This window comes from Saccopteryx bilineata, chromosome 5 (assembly GCF_036850765.1).
Source record: "Saccopteryx bilineata isolate mSacBil1 chromosome 5, mSacBil1_pri_phased_curated, whole genome shotgun sequence".
Taxonomy (NCBI): Eukaryota; Metazoa; Chordata; class Mammalia; order Chiroptera; family Emballonuridae; genus Saccopteryx; species Saccopteryx bilineata.
The window spans coordinates 10,755,646-10,772,769 of record NC_089494.1 but is presented as its reverse complement, the minus strand read 5'-3'; the positions used below and the strand labels follow the sequence as shown (position 1 = coordinate 10,772,769).

General features: G+C 44.3%; 1 protein-coding gene across 1 annotated transcript in view; it reads left to right on the top strand.

Annotated features, from left to right (window-relative positions):
* Positions 1-17,124, top strand: part of COL4A3 (collagen type IV alpha 3 chain) — a 133,982-nt gene that overhangs the window by 61,090 nt on the left and 55,768 nt on the right. Inside the window, exons 4-18 of the mRNA XM_066232826.1 lie at positions 1,877-1,921; positions 2,512-2,556; positions 3,320-3,382; positions 4,091-4,144; positions 4,925-4,951; positions 6,137-6,214; positions 8,381-8,443; positions 8,582-8,617; positions 10,690-10,731; positions 10,963-11,040; positions 12,068-12,130; positions 13,306-13,365; positions 14,668-14,712; positions 14,919-14,972; positions 15,890-15,931. Of these exons, the coding sequence (XP_066088923.1) occupies positions 1,877-1,921; positions 2,512-2,556; positions 3,320-3,382; positions 4,091-4,144; positions 4,925-4,951; positions 6,137-6,214; positions 8,381-8,443; positions 8,582-8,617; positions 10,690-10,731; positions 10,963-11,040; positions 12,068-12,130; positions 13,306-13,365; positions 14,668-14,712; positions 14,919-14,972; positions 15,890-15,931 (795 nt within the window). The remainder of the gene's footprint in view (positions 1-1,876; positions 1,922-2,511; positions 2,557-3,319; positions 3,383-4,090; positions 4,145-4,924; positions 4,952-6,136; positions 6,215-8,380; positions 8,444-8,581; positions 8,618-10,689; positions 10,732-10,962; positions 11,041-12,067; positions 12,131-13,305; positions 13,366-14,667; positions 14,713-14,918; positions 14,973-15,889; positions 15,932-17,124) is intronic.

The window sequence follows — 17,124 nt, the reverse complement described above, 5'->3', positions numbered from 1 at the left end:
ATCTCCACCCAGTGGTTTCAGATTTCCTGAGTATTGTATAGAATAGTGAAATGGTCATCAAAGGTACTGCTTACTGCAAATTGACTGTGTCAGGCACTGGGCCATGTATTCCTGTCGTTTATTCCTCGTTTATACCTCCCAGTGATTCCCAACACCATGACTGGTGGCTCGTAAGCCAGTCCTCATTATTATCTCCATTGTATTGGTGAGGAAACCAGTTCTCAGAACACGTTAGTAATTTGTCTTGGGTAACACAGGCAACTCAGGTGGGAAAATTAGAGTTCCTACCTGCTTTTATGTGACGCCAGAATCAAACTTCTATAATCGAGGAAGCTCAACCCACGCCTGCAGTTGCCGGGTGAACATGCGAAGGCCGTTGTCTTCCAGGAACTCGGCCCGTTCCTGTCTGTCCTGTTCATGCACGCGTTCTGTTTCTCCATTTGTCCTTCTCGTGGTCCTACGTTTCAAAAAGTCACTGGATTCTGGACATTCAGTGTCTGAATTCAGACACATCCCGTGGCCTTCCTCCCAGGTGTGTCTGCAGGTAGCCCTCCATCTCGCTGGTGGAATGAATTTGCAGATCAACTTACTACCAGCGTCTTCCTTCTGGCTTTGTTCTCCACGCCCCGCGCTACGTGTTTCTCTCAGCATTTCTTTAGCGATGCCGGCAATACATTAAAATGGAAGCTGTGAGCGTACGGTGCTCAGCAGAAGCTACGTGACAGGAAGGGGTTCCATACAGTGAATCCGGACAACCTGTGCGTTATGTCGTCATGGGGCCCATATTTTATAGCGTAGCTTCTGGATGTAGAATTTGATTTAGAGCAGACAGACAACCTCAAACCCTGACTGAAGGATGCTTCCAACTTATCAACTTCCCATCTTACTTTTAAATATATATATTTATATATATTTTTATATATATAAATATATATATATATATATATATTTTTTTTTTTTTTTTTTTTTTGCCTGGGGAATATTTACAGTGGGGAAGTCAAACCTGCAAGCCACTCTTCTGTCTTCTGCAGACACAGAAAGAATCCTGCCGGGAAGGGACCCGGCCACACGGCCAGCAAGGCCATCTCAGCCCGGAAAGGCCTGCTTTGGCCTTGACAGTCCAACCTCGGAAGACTCTGCAATAACAACCCTTTTCTCAAATAACCTAACGTCCCAAGTCACACTGAAACTCTCAGGAATGGTGGAAATGGCGTTGGACAGTGGAACTTCCACACCCAGTTGGGCTAGTTAAAATGGTGTCCATTTAAGGTTATTATTCTCTAAGAAATAGGACCTCAAAACTGTGTTCATAATGTGCCCAAAACAAGCTTATCTCTGGCTCAGGCAGACCTCGCTTCGCTGTTTATTTATCTGTGCCTGTCAGGCACATTTGGTTAATAAAGCATTTCTCGTGCACAGAAATGTTGGCGGCTGTGGCCGTCCACGGTGTGACTGCTACTCATTCTTATCAGACCCCAGCAGCTGTCTGGCTAAAGTGGACATTTCACATCAGAACTTTTCAGACACTAACGTGAACATGACTCATCACTGAATCTTGTTGACATGCAGATTCTGAGTTAATAGGTCCGGGAGGTGGGGGGACTTTTCTCACAAGTTCCCAGATGATGCTAATGTTAGACCCTTCCTTTGAGTAGCAAGCGTTTGAATGCAATTTTCTTTGTCTTTAACTGATAAATATATATTTATATTTTAGCTCCAGTGAAACCAGCAAGTAACTGAACCATGTTAACAACAGAATAATCACAAAAGCAAAACTGTTTGGCATGTTATCAAAACCAGGACTTTTCATTTATAAATCTTTTCGATGCCAAATGATTTTCTTGGTGTTTACTTTTGTTTTTCTGCTTGGATCTAGGGCTCGCCGGGACTTCCAGGACTCACTGGTCCCAAAGGTGTAAGGGTTAGTAGTCCAACCCATCCATGCTGATTGTTTGATGAATTTTAAATAAATAAATAAATAAACAATTCTGCACTGAAGAAGTTATACAGATGTCACAAAGGAGTATATTGTATGGTGTACTTCTCTAGATGAAGTTCAAAAACAGGTCAAATTAATCTCTAATGGTAGAAGTCAAAATAGGGGCGACACTGTGGGGTGAGTATTAACTGATGGAAACAGTATGAAGGACCTTCCACAGTGGTGCTCTGTGACTGGATGATGTGGTACTAACACTACTGTGCGCATATGCACGTAGTGGTATTCATGAAACACTGGAGCGCTCTGCTATAACCAAAACATATATGTAAAGTCTACCCCCCCCCAAAAAAAAGGCCTAAACAATTGTAATTATCTCTTTGTTAAATTTTATATAAATGTAAGATTTATAAAAAGTTTGTCAAACCTGTTTTTGTGTGTGTTTCAAATAGTTTTTAGCCATTCCCAATTATGGTTGCAGGATAGGGTTATCGGAATGGTAAATAACTTTCTGTTTATAAGTGGGACATTTTTAAAGTATTTTTCTTGCCACCCTTCCCCTTTTCTGCCATTAGGGAGTAACTGGATTACCAGGATTTTCAGGTCCTCCTGGACTTCCGGTAAGTATGGGGAACAATGTGAAACTGAAAAAATAAAAGGTAAGCTCATTTTAATAAATATGTTAAATCATAGCACAGGGAAATAGGTATTGATAAATTTGCTACATGATATAAAAGGCACAGTAGACTAGCATAATATGTTAGCAAGTGAATTGGCAGGTCATACAAATCAAACTGTGTTTCTTGAAAATTTGAGTAAAATAAAACAGAATGGAATGGAATGGAATAGAATAGAATAGAACAAACTTGAATAGAATAGAACAAACTTGAATAGAATAATAGAATAAAACAAAGAAGAATAGAATAGGATAAGATAGAACAGAACAGAATGTAGAATAGAATAGAATGGAATAGAATAGAATAGAATAGGATAGAATAGGATATGACAGAATATAGAACAGAATAGAAGAAAATAACTGTTTTAGTAACATATAATTATAAAATTGTTACTTCGTGCACATTCCCCTCTTCTTTTTCCTTTCCTTTTCCTCAGCTTACAACAGCATGTTAAGAGATTTCATGTTATAAAAAAAGACCTTTTGTTTTAGTTAAAATATCTTTATCTCACTTGATAATTCTTCAATTAACCCATTTTTTTTGCTATGATGTTTCTTTAAATTATTCTCTGAAATGACTACATTTATTGCTTGATTACTTAAATGACCATTTACATATAAATACCTATCTAAATGAGCTCCTCTTTTCCCTTATTTTGGCTTTCACCTGGTTGTTCTGTCTCCCTTTTGAAACTGTCTATTTTCAGGGCAGCCCGGGCTATCCTGGACCTTATGGCCTTCCTGGTTTACCAGGATGCAATGGCTCTAAGGTACGTGCTTCTTACATAGGAAACAATCAGTAAATGGTTTGCTGGATGAATCAATCAAGATAACGTAGCAATAAGATGGGACAGACCTTCCTTGAAATATTGTTTAGCCAGAACCAATGGTACGTTGTCTTCGGGGCAGAAATGTTATGTTTGCACCAGGAACCTGGCTATTCTATTTCTTCCTGTCCCTCGGTTTCTGGTGGTCCCTTGAGGAAGTTCTCTCATCCTTGCCCACAGAAAGATAACTGGGAGTTCAACTGGTTATTGTCATCCGAGGTTGTGACTGTGTATATAAATCAGGAACTCCTGCTCGGAATGCAGAGTATGCCTTTGGAAGAGGAGGGCTGAGCTTTCAAAGTTCATTCACCCTGTTTGTTTCCTGACTGCTCCGTCCTCTTCTTCGGAATAGTGGCCAAGAAAGACCTGATCACTGAAGTTGCAAGAAAACGGCAATTAAAACGGTTTGGGCACAGTTAGACTTCTGCCGTTTGTGCACAGTTTGAGGAACAATAGATTCGAATCTTGTTTTCAATTAAGATAATGGTTTTCTGGCCGTCAGCCTCATGACCCAGTAGCCCTAAGGAACTCAGATAACTTTGTCTAGATTTACCACCACAAGGTAGAAAGAGAGAAGCAGGGAAAATGCTTCAACAGGTTGTTTTAGAACAACTGAGAAGAAGGACAAGCTTCATATGTTCTTTCTTCCAGGGTGAGCAAGGTTTTCCAGGATTTCCGGGGACGCCAGGCTACCCAGGGGTCCGGGTAGGTTTGCATGTCTAACTCCCCATCAAAAGCATAAAATGTAAGTAGCTTATTCCAGAATAGCTACTTACTGAAACCCATCACGGAGATGTCCGGGGCAGCCAATAGTACACGTTAACCTGACAGCTGGGGAATGAATGAGCCAGTGACTCATGAGTTCAGGTTTGCGCTCTGAGACTTCTTTTGCTTTAAGGGCCTACCGTGGAGCTGTACACCAGGCAGAGGAGAAGCTGGGAGGGGGTGGCTCAGGAGTGAGAGTGCGGAGGAGGGGTCAGGACTTACAAAGCCCCGCAGGTAACGTCTAGGTCAAGGAGAAAGAAGTTGTAGAGGAGGAGCAGCCCCGGTGGAGAAGGAAACCAGGAGGCGGGTATAGGGTGGCGCAGGAATGATGGTTTCAGTAGACGGGCATGGCAGTCAGCTGCGTAAAGCCACTGAGAAGTCCAGTAAGACAAGAACGGATGTTTTCGCCATGTCACCGTCATGGCGGACCTTAGCAAGGGAGAGAGGCAGGAGGAGGCAGATGTGGGGCTGAAGAACGAATGGGAGATGAACAGAACAGGAAGTTTGCTGATGACGTAAAGAAGAGACAGGGCAGTAACTGGGGTGGAGAGGGAGGTCCAGAGAAGCTTTTGTTTAAATGAGAGTGACGTGGGCGTGTTCCAAGGCCAGCGGGGAGTATGGAGCAGGGGCGATGGGAGAGCAGCAGGGAGCAGCAGGGTGCAGCAGGGTGTGGTTTATTTGACCTGCACCTAGTTGTTCATATACCACGTCTTTTCCTAGGGGGCTGCTGGTTTCAAAGGAGAAAAGGTAAGCCCTTTGTGGAGTATTGTTATTGAAAATATCTAATTGTACACATGAAAAGGACTTTAATAAATAATGAGATAGAAATAATTACAAATGAGATTTCATCATTAATTCATGAAGCCATAATAATTGGGCCATATTTACTTCTAATGAACAACTTCTTCAGTCTTGTGTCATAAATAACGTCTTTAAAAATACAAGTTTTGTGTCATCTTTTAAAGAAATGGGGTCTAGGAGGAAAAGACGGAACTCTTGGCGGGGGCCCCACACTCCAGATCAGAAATCGCCACTCACTCCGGTATCTCTGGGAAATGCTTTACCATTCTTGTGTCTTCTGCCCTTCCACAGTAAATGCTAATTCTAGAAAATATAAAAATGCTTTGAGTTATTCCAAATGGAATAACTACATAATCCTGAACCACTTCTCTAAGTATTTGCCCTGGTGTTAACAAAAGAACGTGCAGAGCAATGGAGAAGTGTGTTCTAAGAGTTTATCCGAGCCCAGCGTTTGAGGACGTGCCCAGAAGCACCGCTCAGAGGATCGAGCAAACGCGGCAGAGAAGGCAGTGCCCAGTTCCTGTTATGAATTTATAATAAAAGGAGGAGACCTAAGGAAGGCACAAGGAATCCATCGGTGTCAGGTTAAGGAGCGGAGGCGGGAGAACGCAAAGTGGGGAGATCTTTAGGATTGGACGGAAAGCGAAATGGAGAAACACGTGCTTCGTTCTCATTGGTGGGGACAGGACAGTCAACATTTCCGGGGAGTAGAGTTGGTGTGTGGAGAACAAGGTACCACCAACGAGGGGTTCTGTGTCCTCCTGCGCTGGTGCTGACAGTTGTGCCTTCAGGGGTCTAGATGAGAAAATTACTCTGACCTTTCAAAGGTATATTATCTCAGCCGCAGAAGAACAGGGGATAGGGGCTTGCTTAAGGTAAAGACTGGCCTTGGCTAAGGATGCCATAGGCCGGGGAGGTGACTGCTTACCATGACCCGCCTAGTTCGGAACTGGTTTTCAGATCAACCCCTGTGGTCCCTTTCGGTCACTGAGCTGGTCAGGTTGGTTACGTAATTCCTTCTCATTCACATGGAAAGTACTTTTATCCTTGAAGCGGCGGGACCTTGGCTAAGCATATAAAGGGGTGTTGGAGATAGAACATTGATTCTGTTCAATAAACTTCGTTTCTAAGGGCGCTCCGGCTGAAGGCGAAGGTATAGAACGTGATGGAAAAGGGGACCCCGGGGTGCCAGGACCTCCAGGACGCCAGGTACCCACTCTTTGGAGAAGAGTCCTGTGGTCTCAGTCCCTCCCTTTCTCCTCTCTCTGTCTGTCGCTGTGTGTGGGTCTTTCTCTCTGTGTCCACCTTCTTTTCTCTCTCTCTCTCATTCTCTCTGCCTCTCCCTTACTCGACTTTATTTTCTATGTCTGTCTGACTCTCTCACTGCCTCCTCCTCCTCTCTCTTTCTCTCTCTGCTTTCTTTCCCTCTATATCTCTTTCTCATTCCCCTATGAACATTTTAATATACATTTATACCTCATTTCAATTCTAAAACATTCCTGTTACGATAAGAAGTTACACAGAGTGCCCTGGCCGGTTGGCTCAGCGGTAGAGCATCGGCCTAGCGTGCGGAGGACCCGGGTTCGATTCCCGGCCAGGGCACACAGGAGAAGCTCCCATTTGCTTCTCCACCCCTCCGCCGCGCTTTCCTCTCTGTCTCTCTCTTCCCCTCCCGCAGCCAAGGCTCCATTGGAGCAAAAAAGATGGCCCGGGCGCTGGGGATGGCTCTGTGGCCTCTGCCTCAGGTGCTATAGTGGCTCTGGTCGCAACATGGCGACGCCCAGGATGGGCAGAGCATCGCCCCCTGGTGGGCAGAGCGTCGCCCCATGGTGGGCGTGCCGGGTGGATCCCGGTCGGGCGCATGTGGGAGTCTGTCTGACTGTCTCTCCCTGTTTCCAGCTTCAGAAAAAAAAAAAAAAAAAAAGAAAAAGAAAAAAAAAAAAAAAAGAAGTTACACAGAGCAGATGGAAAATGATGACTTGTACCTATGTCTTTGCGCCTCTTCTTAAGTCTCAGAGGCTGAAGCTTTCCTAAATCTGAGGTGGAATTATCAAGGCAGAGTTAAAGTTCCACTTCCTCTGCATTTGTGAAAACCAAGGCTAGGGTCATATCATACATTGAACACAATTTGAAAGTGTAACATTGTTAAATAACAGCTCTATTGTAAAATCTGCCTGATAGTAAATAACAGGGTTCTACTTCAATGTTGTCTTTCCCTCCTGAATCGCTTGCTTTCTGATCTGTGTGTGCGTGTACCCTGAGGGGACCCAGAATGGAACCAAGAAGCGCCCCTATGGGGGAGGGGGGACTCTATATACCTTCCTTGGCGACTCAAAACTATCTTCTGGTAGACCTAAGTCACAGGCACTAACTCTCAGGTTAATTAACCAGAAATATGTTAACTTAGTTCAGCAGTAGATGCAGAAATTCCTGGGTAGAGACTGGTCGTTGTCTAAATGAGTCAAGCAGTTTCAGGTAAGGCTGCTGAACTCCTACCCAGAGAGCCACGGCAGCCGATGAGGAAGTGCAGAACCGGGGAATGATGCCGTGAGGAGCCGGTGCAGGCTTGTGAGGAAAGAGTGTCTTATCGGCTCTGGGCTTTTTACTTAGGAAACACTGAAGGGGCCAGATGCTAAGGCAGGGAGTCCAGGAAGAGAGGACAGTCGCAGTCTGGGCGTGGACGTACTCCTGACATGTGCGTTGAGTGTCGGCGCTGAACTCCATTGTGCTGCTGCTGCTGTAGACAGACCTGCGGGACATTCCTTTATGTATGCAAAATGTATTACACACCAGCAGTGTGCCACGGAGTCCTCTAGACTCCAGGGTTCCGCCGTGCACAAAGCAGCCAAAAATATAGTTTAAAAAATAGTCTTACCTTCGTGGAATTTACATTCTAGTGGGAGGTAAAAAGAAAAAAAAAAGTAAATTAGTAAATGTATGGTGTGTTGGACAGTAATAGATACCAAAGAGAGAAATAATGCAGGGGTGGGGATCAGAAAAGGGAGAAGAGGTTAAGTCACACCCCGTCTGGGGAAGAAGATTCTAGGCAGAGGGGGTTGCAGGCGGAGAGCCCCAAGGTCGGAGTCTGCTTGGCCAAAGCAGAGAGAGAGAAGCAACATTGCAAAACATTGTGAAAACTTTTCTGAAGTACAGCAACTTCTCTGGCCATTTTTCTGGAAATAGTGTCGTCGGGAAGGTCCTGGCGGCCTGGTGCACTGGCTCACTCCTCGGGGCACTTGGTGTAACCACTACAGCTGTGTACATGGGAGGCTCCAGGCTCCTCAGCGCTTATTCAGATGCGCTGATGCACTTGACTAACGGACAGTGTTCTTTGGTGAGCAGTACATTGACTCTTACTCCTCTCTTGATTCAAAGGGTTTGCCAGGCCTGCCAGGTTTTCCCGGACCTGTCGGCCCACCTGGCCCTCCGGGATTCTTTGTGAGTACAAAGTCACCATTGCTATAGACACCACAAAGGAATCAAAGAATGATGGCTAACATTCCTTATACTGTTTGCTGGCTTGGTGCATGTCCCATTGTAAATATCAATTTTTGGGTTGTTTTTTTTGTTTTTTAGGGCTTGCCAGGAATCATGGGGCCTCAAGGACTTAAGGTAAATGACAGTTTGTATGTTGTATTAGCCGAAGCATCCTAACCAATGTGAAAGCCAACCCCCCTCTGATTCCACACAGGGGTCCCCACGGGCTCGTCTCCGGAGCTCGCAAGGATTGCCCGCTGGGAGGGGCGCGTGGTTGGCAGCCCTGGGCCTCTTACCTCTCCCTGCACTTCGGTCACCTGACCCCTGATGCAAAGAGTCTCAGTTCAAGCATAAGGAGCTCCTCCTCATCAGAAAAAGGGCAAAGGCTGCTAGTTCAGAGGTCCCTCATTTCTGAGCATCCTACTGATCACCCAACATTTTACCCTATAAATTTTGAGAGTGGGTTGCTTCCTGAAACCAATCCGGTCTTATGCTCGTAAATCAAAGATGACTGTGCACACACTCCGTAAGCAGGGTACTACTGCCCGGGTTTCCACTGGAAAGGCCAATGGTTGGTGTCAGGGAGGGAAAAAGTTTGTCCTCTACTCTGTTAGGTTCCGTGACTGGGGCCCTGCAAATTAAACTGACCAAGGCAGATTAACAGGAGGAAAGGTTTATTTCATATGCTTAGGATGGCCTCACAGAAATGAAAATCCCAGAGAATGTGGGTACCATTTTAACAAAGGGCAATACATGTGTAGAGAAATGACAATTCAAAGGAAAAAGGATTGAGCTTCTAAGGACAATAAATTATAGAAAGTGAATATATGGGGGAAACTAAGAGAAGGTAAGGTTTTATTTCAGTGGGCTTCCTTGTGCAGATTTAAGTCGATGCTGTCTCCTCTGATAAGAGTTGTCTCCTCTTCCTGATCCCAAAGAAGGGAGAGGAGACAGCATCACCAAGAGGAATTCATACCATCTTTAGGCAGGTGGGGAGGGGAGAAGACTTTTTCTGCATCGGCTCTTCCTAAATTGCCTTCAACTCAAAATAATCCTGATGCCAAAGTAGTGTGTTCCAGGATGGCATATTCTGGTCCCTATCATTAATTTATGTAAGAAAATGTTGAACCCAGGGTTGAACCCTGCCAGGAAATTAGTACAGACGGCCAGTAGACATACGAAAAGATGCTCAATATCACTAATCGTCAGGGAAATACAAATAAAAACCACAAGTTATCCCCTTACACCTGTCCGAATGTCTACGATCCAAAAGTCAACACATAACAAATGCTGGTGAGGATGTGGACAGAGGAGAACCTCCTGCCCTGGTGGTGGGAGAGTAAATTGGTGCAGCCACTACGGAAAACAGTTTGGGGATTCCTCAAAGAATCAGAAATAGAACTACCAGGTGATTCAACAACTCCAGTTCTGGGCATTTATCAGAAGGGGAAAAAAACCCCACAAAAATGAAAAAAAAATATATGCACCCCATGTTCATTGCAACATTATTTACAATAGCCAAGACCAGAAAACAGTACAGGTGCCCATCGATAGACAAGGGGGTAAAAAAGAGGAGATAAAATGGAATAGTATTGATCGATAAAAAAAATGAAATCTTTTCATTTGCAAAAGCATGGCTGGACCTAGAGGGGTTTATGCTTTGTGTAGTAAGTCAGACAGAGAAAGACGAATACTGGATGATTGCACTTAACACGTGGACTCTAAAGAACAAGACCACGAACAAAGCAAACGTGAGCAGACTCAGAGACCCAGAGCACAGGCTGAGGGTGGCCAGAGGGAGGCAGTAGGGTGAAAACGACACAGGGGAACGGGAGCTACCCACTTCCGGTTATAAAGTAAGTAAGGCGGGGGAGGGAGCGCACAGCACAAGGAGCAGGGTCAGTAATCTCAGGACAATTCTGTACGGTGACAAATGGTTTCTAGTCTTATCGGGGTGATCATTTTGTAAGATATATAAATGTAGAAGCACTCTGTTGTACATCTGAAACATAATATCGTATATCAGCTAGATTCTAATTTTAAGAAAAGAATGTTATTCTAATATAAAATAAAATATAGCAGTTGTCACCCTGGGGGGGGGATTTTTAAATATAAAGTTCAGTTACAAATATTGGACACTTGAAAGAGTTTAGACGATTTGTTCATATTCCTTTTTAAAAAATAACTTGGTTTTGTATTTCTTACAGGGCCACATGGGTGATAACGTGATCGGACAAAAGGGAGAGCGGGTAATTTAAAGACCGTGGTTTATTTGTGGGCAAGGTATTCGAAGTCCTGTAGCAATTAGCCTATACATGTTATTCTTAAGTAAGCCACGTGGGAATGAATGCGTTTGCTGTGTCTGAGACTTCCATTGGCTCTATTTTCTTATGTAAGCACTAAAGGGGAAAAGTGGATCTCTCGAATTTAGTAAAGGTGATGTGGTTTAGTTTTTAATTCTGAAGTGTATTTCTATTTAGGGTGTGAAAGGATTAACAGGACCCCCTGGACTACCAGGGACTGTTATTGTGACGCTCACCGGCCCAGATAACAAAACGGTAACTCATTAATTTCATTGTTAGGGTTGTACTTTTCCGTTTTCCTTACATATGTGTGTGTGTGTGTACAGGTGTGTGTATGTATATATGTATATATGTGTGTGTATGTATATATATGTGTGTGTATATATATATGTATGTGTGTATATATATGTGTGTGTATGTATATATATATGTGTGTGTATATATATGTGTGTGTGTATGTATATATATGTGTGTGTGTATATATGTGTGTGTATGTATATGTGTGTGTATATATGTGTGTGTATGTATATATATGTGTGTGTATGTATATATATATGTGTGTGTGTATGTATATATATGTGTGTGTGTGTATGTATATATATGTGTATATATATGTGTGTGTGTGTATGCTCAGCCAGCTTAGCCCAGACCCTTCAGCCTGAAAATTGATAGAAAAACATACCTCATCTTGACAAAATCTAAATCTGGAATATGTGACCCAGGGGGGAGGTAATAAATGAATTTCAAAAGAATGGTATCTTCAAAACAAGATGCACGCTCGAAGAAATATCAGTAAAACATGATAAAAGCAAAAGCAAACTTAATTAATGAATCAAATCTTCATTGTAACATTTACTCAGAAAATAACTGATCGCAAAGAAAATAACTTCAATATACGCTGCTCACAAAAATTAGGGGATTTTTTATTGCTTCATATTCATTTTAAAATATCCTCTTATTTTTGTGAGCAGTGGACTAAAAGTAAAGGTAAAATACATTAGAAGTGATGTGATTGTGCTTATAGAAAGTTGATTCAGGAATTAAATTAGTTTAATGTAGTTTAATAAAAATAAGATACTTTCTTTAAAAAAAGTTAGTATATTGTTTCAGTGGGTTCACAGATATAAAATTCAAATTGTGAAAAGTGAGAATGTGTTGTGTCAACAGGAGAAATGTAAGTGCTTGTAGACCCAGTGCATTGAGCAAACAGAGGACTTTTCCGAGTACATTCAGTCAGTCAGTCTGCTGTGCTGGTAACGACCCTGAATTGTTTCTGTGGCAGAGCCTGAAGGGGGAGAAGGGAGACCGAGGAGCCATGGGCGAAGCTGGACCTCCTGGACCCTCAGTAGGTCATTTAGAGTCATGCTGCTTCTTTGAAACTAAAACTGAAATCTTAGTAAAGATTTTGATGTATGATTGCCTTTAAATTTTAATATTAGCTAAAGATCAATAGTATTTTGCCACAGAGGTCATGAATGCACCAGAATTATTTTATGGCCACTTCTAGCTGAACTCCTTGCACTGTTTTACATGTACCCAATGTCACCATCTTAGAATTTATCTTCAACATCCGGGGGTATTTTGCATCTGTTTTTATTTTATTTTATTTGTATTTTTCTGAAGTGAGAAGTGGAGAGGCTGAGAGACAGATTCCCACATGCACCCAACCGGGATCCACCCGGCATGCCCACCAAGGGGCGATGCTCTGCCACTCTGGGGCTTTGCCCTGTTGCAACCGGAGCCATTCTAGTGCCTGAGGCAGAGGCCACAGAGCCATCCTCAGCGCCCGGGCCAACTTTGCTCCAGGAGGGAAAGAGAGAGACAGAGAGGCAGGAGAGGGGAAGGGGTGGAGAAGCAGATGGGCGCTTCTCCTGTGTGCCCTGGCCGGGAATCGAACCCAGGACTTCACACACTGGGCCCACACTCTACCACTCGGCCAACCAGCCAAGGCCACATCTGTTTTTTAAATAATTAATACTCATAAATAAGGTTTTCCTCTTAGATGACCCATAATTTCACTTTTTCTTTCAAAACAATTATGATTTTTTCTCTTTCTTCTTTTTCAAGTGAGAGAAGGGGAGATAGAGAGACTCCCGCATGCACCCTGACTGGGATCCACCTGGTGACCCCTGTCTGGGGCTGATGCTCTGCCCATCTGGGGCCATGCTCACAATGTAGCTATTTTTAGCTCCTAAAGCGGAGGCTTTAAGGAGCCATCCTCAGCGTCTAGGAACCAATCCAGCCATGGTTGCAGGATGGGGAGAAAGAGAGAGAGAGAGAGAGAGAGTGAGAGGGAGGGGTAGAGAAGCAGATGGGCCATTCTCCTGTGTGCCCTGACCAGGAATCAAACCCAGGACTTCCACACACTGGGCCAACACTCTACCACTGAGCCAACCAGCCACATCCATAATTTCACATTTTTAAATGTATCAGGCTAACCAGAAGGGAAAAGTGAATAAAAATCAATGTAAGCTAAAAATCAATAATTCATAAAACTTGACATAACTCTCACGAACACAGGGACCACCTGGAGACTCTTATGGATCAGATAAAGGTGCCCCTGGAGAACCTGGCCCACAGGTAAGCTGGGAGATTCAGTGTCAATGCCACCTGTATTACTCAGCATTTAGGACTCTTTAGGTGGCAAGTATAAACTCAAGTAGCTTAGATTTTAAAAATGATTTTTTTTTAAGGTTTGGGAAGTAGAATTTATTTGTTAAAGTATCTGAGAAGTTCAAGGTGAAAACAGGCTTCAAGGACTTCAGAGCCGAAAACAATATGGGCCTGACCCTCTCCATTTCTCTTCTCCTCCGTGTTCTCTTCTTCCGCTCCTTTGCCAGAGGGCCTTCCAGGGAGGGGGCGATGGGGGGAAAGAGCGAGGGGTAGCAGCAGCAGACAGCTTCAGGTAAATAGCAACTAAGGAGACAGAGAGTCTCCCTGGGTCCGTATATAAATCCCACAGAAGCACTGTGATTGGCCCTGCTTGGGTCACGTGTCTCATTCTGGAAAAAGTGACTGTGTCCAGGAGGAAGAGGTATGGTGGTTGGCCCGGCCAGTGGGGCAGGGGGCCCCATGGCTGGCAGCCCCATCAGAACCACGCAGAGAGGAGAGACAGCCCCCGAAGGGAACAGGGACGCGGGGGCAAGAACTGGGATTGCAGGCGAGACAGAACAGCAGAGGCCCTGTCTCCCACTCCGCTGACTTTTAGAAAGATTGAAACACGGGATTCTTTTAAAACTCTCAAAATTATACACTGGGAAAAGCATTTTTCTTTTCAAAGAAAACATATTCAACCCCTATGATTTTTGATTTGTCGTGGAGGGTCAGTGCCATAGTAGTTCCCCCAAAGGCCCTGCCGGGACACCGTAGCGCGCTTCTATAGGTGTATTTAACCACAGGCGCTGCCAGAGTTTCAGATGAACAGGCTGACCGGGAGACCTCCCGCCTTCCCGGCTTTCTTGTCCACTTCTCGGCTCCGTGCTTCCTTGATTTTCCATCCAGACTTGGATGGACAGTATCAACGTCAATTTAAACTTAGTCCTTCATGTCCTCTCTTCCCTCATTTCCCATTCGGAGGGGCCTCTGCCGCCCCTGCAGGAGGAGATCTTTGTGTGTCCTGTGATTAATGCTGGGGGCGGGGGAGGGGCAAAGGAGGTTTACAGTTGTGAGTATGTGAGACCCAGTGTCTTCTTGTATTATTTATTCGTTGTTGTGTTATTTTCCGTTCAAACAGCTGTCACAGGTTCCCTTCTAACAACCGGGTGGGATTTCTTGCCTGAGGCCGAGAGCAGACGACTATATCACTTAAGTTTTCCGTGTCCATATTTATTAAAGCTGTCCATATTTATTAGGTTGTGTGTTTTTGTTTTGTTTTTGTTTCAGGGGAAACCTGGCAAAGACGGAGCCCCGGGGTTCCCTGGCACTGAGGTAAAGGCACGGTCTACCTGTCGAGATAGTAGAAATGTCAGTCCTATGAGACAAAGAAGGACTTTTGAGAGTCACTAAGCAGTTATAAACTAACCAAAAGCATATAATTTTTAAACAGTACAATTTGTTTTTTCATAAAGGAGTTCATACTGTTTAGAAGTTGGCTCGTGTGTCTTCTGACCCACCCTCTTCGCTCTGTCCTTTAGGGAGCCAAGGGCAGCCGCGGCTTCCCTGGGTTACCGGGTGAAGATGGCATCAAGGTGAGCCCCTCCCTCGTGTCCTGTCTGCAGCCTGTTTCAGTCGGTTGGGTTCCGCCCCCCCCCCCCATACCCTGGAACCAGGTACAAGAAATTGCAACCAGAGGTCATCTAAATATCTTAGTATTTTTATATTCAAGAGAAAATGAGAGATGTGGCAAGTTTACTTAAAGTTTACAAAGTTACTTGAAGGGCTCTGGTGGAAAAGATGTTACACTTGTTCGCTGCAGTAGGAGCTGGGGCGGTGAGATTTCAGCTCTCCGTGCAGAAGGAGCTGGGAAAGGCCGGCCATCGCAGGAAGTGTCAGGTCACACTGGAGGTCCAGCATGGGCTGGGTGGCCACATGAGCCCCCAGCTGGGTTACTCTCTACAGAGGGGCCTCCATCAATTTGTTGTGAGGTATATTCCACGTTGTTTCTTCCTGACAGCATGTTACAGACACATCCAAATAATTTTCAAATGTCGGTTTGTGTGCAAAGTCAAGGTTTATCCTATAATAATGCCACTTCCCGTAGAATTCTGAAATGCCCTCCTGAGTAAGTAAGAAAGGGGGTTGGTTACAGCTGGGATTCTGGGAACTGCCTACGACCCACAGCCTGGTGATCTTGATCCTCTAATCTGGTGAGAACTTGGGAGTGTGCAGTGCATGTGAACATCCCCAAGGAAACTGGAGAGCCACCAGAACAACAGCCACTTGTCCAAGACCTTGTTGATGGGACTCTTGACCTAGATATGGCCCTCCAGGAAAATTACCGGAAATCAATGTCTTTTTCACTATAACTCAGTTTGTGTATTACATTGAAATAATTATACTTTTAGCATTGATTTAATTTAACTATGCATTTTGCTCTTCAAATGTGCCAAATGCATAAATATTTTTGATGAATGTACTCATAATTTGTACCTATCTTTCACTGCAGGGGCGGAAAGGAGACATTGGCCCTCCAGGATTTCATGGTCCAGTAAGTGTAATTAAAGACAGTGAGTGTATGTTTGATCAAGTCCTTCCAAGTGTCAAGGACATTTTGAATCAGGGTCTCTCATTAATAATTATGATAGGGGTTAATAGTATTTACCTTTTTATCAAACCAGGGCAAAAAAAAATAGCTGTTGTCATTATTTGTCTATTAGATAATAGACAAATATTTCTGTGTGATCTTACTTGGTCTTTGGAATGCACTAGTCGTGACCATCCTGGGCTGTGGAAAAGAAGAAAACCTTCGTCTCATCAGACCTGGCCCAAGATGACCCTGTGTCCTAAGTAGAATAGGAGGATAGCGGGCCACCCAGGGGTGAGGGAGCCAGCCTCACCCCCTCCGGCTGGCTATAACAACTCCGGCACCTTCAGACAGCTGCAGTCCAACCATGGGTTTATTGCAGGGCCAGCAAACACCAGTGACCCCAGCCCAAGCTCCATCTCAGCAAGTGGTCTCCCGACTCCAACAAGGACACGGGTTTGATGGCTTCAGCCCCTGACTGCAGGGTGGCCCCATTCCACATTCTGACGCTGTAGCTTACGGAGAGGAATAAAAGGGACCCAGGCTCTGAGTTCTGGTGTCTGTCCCTCTCCTCTCTCAGAAGACAGCAGTCCTCCCCTGCTGGGGGCTGGGCAGGGCAGCCATGTGTGACTGTCGGTCTGACAGAGCAGTCTGGGTGGGATGCGAGTCATGGGATGCAGGGTGTCCTGTGACAAATGCAATTCTCAGACCATTCAGGCCAAGTCATGTAACTCGGTAACTGAAGGAAGGATCTGGAAAAACTGTCCCTTTACACTACAAGCAAATGATTCAAATGTGAGCAGTCCCAAAATACTTCCATGGAGTTGCTGGGGCGATGAAGGGGATGATTTTGTGAAAGCATTTAGCCAGCACTCAGCAGGTGCACAGGGTCATGTGGAGTGTATGATGGAGATTACTGCATCCTTATTATTGTCGTTACTATGAACTCTGTTCTCTGTGACTTTATACTTGCTCCTTAACCACAAAGCTCTTGCTGTCTCATCTTTAAGCAAGTCAACAAAGTAATTGGCCCTATAAAAAATATGAGAAAACAGAACAAATATTTTTAAAACTTTTATATTTTTACCTTCTTTTCTTCATGCTATATGTATTACTTCTAAGTGAAATCTACTTTTCAGCTGCACTTTAGAGGAATT